At 49.7% G+C, this 5,330-nt stretch overlaps 1 protein-coding gene across 1 annotated transcript; it reads left to right on the plus strand.

Annotated features, from left to right (window-relative positions):
• Positions 1–3,797: 3,797 nt before the first annotated feature.
• LOC125554300 (pectinesterase inhibitor 12-like) lies at positions 3,798–4,539 on the plus strand. Its single transcript, XM_048717876.1, has one exon. It carries the CDS (start codon positions 3,890–3,892, stop codon positions 4,451–4,453), a length of 564 nt encoding a protein of 187 aa, XP_048573833.1. The 5' UTR covers positions 3,798–3,889; the 3' UTR covers positions 4,454–4,539.
• Positions 4,540–5,330: the final 791 nt, after the last annotated feature.

Genomic DNA, 5,330 nt, shown 5'->3' on the forward strand with positions numbered 1-5,330 from the left:
TAGACTCGTCAAGTCAACCTAAGTGTTTTGCATGTGTTCCGAGGCCATGTCTGTACATGCTAGGCTCGTCAACACCCGTTGTATTCGGACGTAAGAATCTATCACACCCGATCATCACGTGGTGCTTCGAAACGACGAACTTTCGCAACGGTGCACAGTTAGGGGGAACACTTTCTTGAAATTTTAATGAGGGATCATCTTATTTACTACCGTCGTTCTAAGCAAATAAGATGTATAAACATGATAAACATCACATGTAATCAAATAGTGACATGATATGGCCAATATCATATTGCTCCTTTTGATCTCCATCTTCGGGGCTCCATGATCATCATCATCACCAGCATGACACCATGATCTCCATCATCATGATCTCCATCATCGTGTCTTCATGAAGTTGTCTCGCCAACTATTACTTCTAGTACTACAGCTAACGGTTAGCAATAAAGTAAAGTAATTACATGACGTTTATGTTGACACGCAGGTCATAAATAAATTAAGACAACTCCTATGGCTCCTGCCGGTTGTCATGCTCATCGACATGCAAGTCGTGATTCCTATTACAAGAACATGATCATCTCATACATCACATATATCATTCATCACATCCTTTGGCCATATCACATCACATAGCATACCCTGCAAAAACAAGTTAGACGTCCTCTAATTGTTGTTTGCATGTTTTACGTGGCTGCTATGGGTTTCTAGCAAGAACGTTTCTTACCTACGCAAAAACCACAATGTGATATGCCAATTGCTATTTACCCTTCATAAGGACCATTTTCATCGAATCCGATCCGACTAAAGTGGGAGAGACAGACACCAGCTAGCCACCTTATGCAACTAGTGCATGTCAGCCGGTGGAACCAGTCTCACGTAAGAGTACGTGTAAGGTCGGTCCGGGCCGCTTCATCCCATAATGCCGCCGAATCAAGATTGGACTAGTAACGGTAAGCATATTAAACAAAATCAACGCCACAACTACTTTGTGTTCTACTCGTGCATAGAAACTACGCATAGACCTAGCTCTGATACCACTATTGGGGAACGTAGCAAAAATTCAAAAAATTTCCTACGTGTCACCAAGATCTATCTATGGAGAAACCAGCAACGAGGGGAAGGAGAGTGCATCTACATACCCTTGTAGATCGCTAATCGGAAGCGTTCAAGAGAACGGGGTTGAAGGAGCCGTACTCATCGTGATCCAAATCACCGGAGATCCTAGTGCCGAACGGACGGCACCTCCGCGTTCAACACACGTACAGCCCGGTGACGTCTCCCATGCCTTGATCCAGCAAGGAGAGAGGAAGAGGTTGAGGAAGACTCCATCCAGCAGCAGCACAACGGCGTGGTGGTGGTGGAAGAGAGTGGTACTCCAGCAGAGCTTCACCAAGCACCGCAAGAGACGAGGAGGGAGAGGGGTAGGGCTGCGCCAAGAAGGAGAGGAACTCGTGTGTCTTGGGCAGCCCAAACCTCAAGTATATATAGGGGGAGGGGAGGGGCTGCGCCTCCACCTAGGGTTCCCTCCCTAGGGGTGGCGGCAGCCCCCAGATCCCATCTGGGTGGCGGCCAGGTGGAGGGAGAGGGAGGCGCACCAGGCATGGGCCCTAAGGCCCATCTGCCCTTAGGGTTTGCCCCCCTTCCTCCCCTTAGGCGCCTTGGGCCCTTGTGGGGGGCGCACCAGCCCACCTGGGGCTGGTCCCCTCCCACACTTGGCCCATGCAGCCCTCCGGGGCTTGTGGCCCCACTTGGTGGACCCCGGGACCCTCCCGGTGGTCCCGGTACGTTATCGATAAAACCCAAAACTTTTCCGGTGACCAAAACAGGACTTCCCATATATAAATCTTTACCTCCGGACCATTCCGGAACTCCTCGTGACGTCCGGGATCTCATCCGGGACTCCAAACAACATTCGGTAACCACTTATATCTATTCCCTATAACCCTAGCGTCATCGAACCTTAAGTGTGTAGACCCTACGGGTTCGGGAACCATGCAGACATGACCGAGATAACTCTCTGGTCAATAACCAACAGCGGGATCTGGATACCCATGTTGGCTCCCACATGTTCCACGATGATCTCATCGGATGAACCACGATGTCAAGGACTTAATCAATCCCGTATACAATTCCCTTTGTCTAGCGGTACTATACTTGCCCGAGATTCGATCGTCGGTATCCCGATACCTTGTTCAATCTCGTTACCGGCAAGTCTCTTTACTCGTTCCGTAACACATCATCCCATGATCAACTCCTTGATCACACTGTGCACATTATGATGATGTCCTACCGAGTGGGCCCAGAGATACCTCTCCGTCACACGGAGTGACAAATCCCAGTCTCGATTCGTGCCAACCCAATAGACACTTTCGGAGATACCCGTAGTGCACCTTTATAGCCACCCAGTTACGTTGTGACGTTTGGCACACCCAAAGTATTCCTACGGTATCCGGGAGTTGCACAATCTCATGGTCTAAGGAAATGATACTTGACATTAGAAAAGCTTTAGCATGCGAACTACACGATCTTGTGCTATGCTTAGGATTGGATCTTGTCCATCACATCATTCTTCTAATGATGTGATCCCGTTATCAATGACATCCAATGTCCATGGTCAGGAAACCGTAACCATCTATTGATCGACGAGCTAGTCAACTAGAGGCTTACTAGGGACATGGTGTTGTCTATGTATCCACACATGTATCTGAGTTTCCTATCAATACAATTCTAGCATGGATAATAAACGATTATCATGAACAAGGAAATATAATAATAACTAATTTATTATTGCCTCTAGGGCATATTTCCAACAGGTGCAACATGCACACTGTGCAAGGCAGCGGGTGCGAGAGGTGGCAGCAGCCATCGTGGCGGATGTTGGCGAGGCGGAGTCACACTCTTCGACGCTGTGTATGGTGCACGGCCACCCCGGACGCCGCAAACCTGTTGTGGTGCACGTAGCTGGTTCCGACCACGACGAATCCATCATCGATCCCACGTCCACCGGAGACGTGCAAGCGACATGCTCCGACAGGAAGAGTAGCATGGTAGGCAGTGACTCGAGTCATGTTAACCACTATGTGTCTCATGTCCTACTCTATCTCGCCGGTGACCGGAGCAACACCTGGCATGACATTTTAACATGGATGGCGAGGAGGTGGGGTCGTTCGGTGGGAGGGAGGAGATCGACCAAGGTAACATGAGGGATTCCCTTTTAATGTTAGAGATATGCAAGATATAAGATTTTATTTTTTATTAGGAAAAATTGTGACTGTGATGCAATAGTAGAGATAATAATAGATAAGAAAATGATGTATGGCACGGGATTAGCAATTTGTTATTGAGAAATAATTGATTTTATTTTGGATGGTTATTGAGACAATTTCTATGGCTATCTTTTAGAAAAGTGATTGCACATATATGGTGTGAGTTTTGAAATTATTGATTTACGTAATATTTACGTGATTTAGTTGAATCGGCACCTACCATGAAAAATCAGAGTTGAGAGGTGGTGATGGGAGGTGAGGCAAAAATAAGTGAAAATAAACCATGTATGATTACTTCCAAACTTTCTGATTTATGATCGACGAATGGCAGTCATTAACACACGATCTAGTAACTGATTTCTCCCAATAAACACGGGATTTTATCTTGCGTCGTTAAAGACACTAAAGCGCTAGCTAGCTAGGTCTGATTGATTTGGTAAAGATTGCAAAATCAAAATATTGATTTCATTCCAACTATTACTTAATCTGTTCTATTCGTTGCCGGCATAAATACACGCCGACAGTCACGGTGAGGGTGAGGGTGAGGTGACAGGTGAGTAGGACCGACGACAGTCACGGTGAGGGTGAGGGTGAGGTGAGTACGACCGACGACAGTCAGTCATATGGCGATGCATCCTCAGGCTGCTCAACTCCTCGCCCTCATCCTCCTCCTGTCTACCGGAGACGGCATCCTCGCCGTCGGCACTCCGTCCACGATCATCACAAGGACATGCGCCGCTGTCGGCCGATCCGGTGGGCAACTGGGTTACGAGTACGACTCCTGCGTGGGCGCACTCTCGGCCGACCCGGCGGCCGCGTCCGCCAAGGACACACGTGAGCTCGCCGTCGTGGCCACCAGCCTCACCATGGCCAACGTCACGTCGACGGTGCTCGTCGTCGAGGACCTCGTCAAGAACCTCGGCGGCTGCCTCCGCTACTACAGGGAGATGAACAGGACCCTGGAGGGCGCGCTGGGTGACCTCCGTGCCGGGCGCGTCGAAGCGGCGTCCGACAAACTGTTGGAGGCCAACCAAGATCCCGACAGGTGCGACCTGCTCTTGTTCGAGGGGAGCGCGAACAAGAACCCATTGGGCAAGGAGAACATCTACGCCGACTGGCTCTCCCAACTGGCATATGCGATTGCTACCTTGCCGGCGCCGGATCCTCGGCACCGACGTCAAGTTTAACTCTTGGTCTCATGCGGCTTATTAATCTAGCTACGCAGCTAGATGGTGATTGATTTGATTTCCCGTTTTTCGATCGATCGCATAAAATGAAGGAAAACGCTTGTGTGCGGCGCGCCTGCCGAACTCACGCGCGCGGCGCTACACCCACCAACGCCAAAGTGCCACGTGTTCTGCAGGCCCACGCACATCCCTTCCTTGTTTCTCCTCTCTCCCGCACGCTCCGCCATGGCCATGCTCCTCCTCTCTTCCTACGCTCGCCGCCATGGCTGCGCGCTCTCCTACCACCCCCCTTCCACTCACTCAACGATAACCCACGCCCCACGGCTCTGCCAAACGCCCTCATCTCCATGGCTCGTCCAAGCTACCACAAGGCCGACTGGACACGCGCGACACAGGCAAGGGGCATGGTTGCATCCAGCACGGCTGCGAGGTGCGACCCAGCGCGCGATGCAGCTGCATCTCGCACGGGTGGCGAGCTGCAACGGTCACCATGGGCTAGCTGGGGAACCTTGCTCACGTTTGCTGCAACTGTTGAAAGAAAAAGCTTCAACTGTGCAAGGGAAAAGTTTCAACCAGCAATAGAGAAAGCTTCAACAGGGCATTGCGCAGTGGAAAAAACTACAAATGTTGACAAAAAAAGCTTCAATAATTGACAGGTAAAGTTTCAACCGGCGATAGACGAAGCTTCAACCGGGGCACCGTACAATGAAAAAAGCTACAACATTGACAGAAAAAGCTGCAACTTGTATGGAAAAAGTTTCAACCGGCGTTTTGATAAAGCTTCAAATCGGGCACAATGAAAACCAAAAAAGTTTCAACCATTTGCCTGAAAAGCTTCAACTGTATGTGAAAAGATTCAACCAGCATTTGAGAAAGC

The sequence above is a fragment of the Triticum urartu genome, chromosome 4 (assembly GCF_003073215.2).
Source record: "Triticum urartu cultivar G1812 chromosome 4, Tu2.1, whole genome shotgun sequence".
Taxonomy (NCBI): Eukaryota; Viridiplantae; Streptophyta; class Magnoliopsida; order Poales; family Poaceae; genus Triticum; species Triticum urartu.

Bases quoted from the DNA above. Each gene is read 5' to 3' on its own strand.
- LOC125554300 (XM_048717876.1), top strand. From the start codon at position 3,890: ATGGCGATGCATCCTCAGGCTGCTCAACTCCTCGCCCTCATCCTCCTC.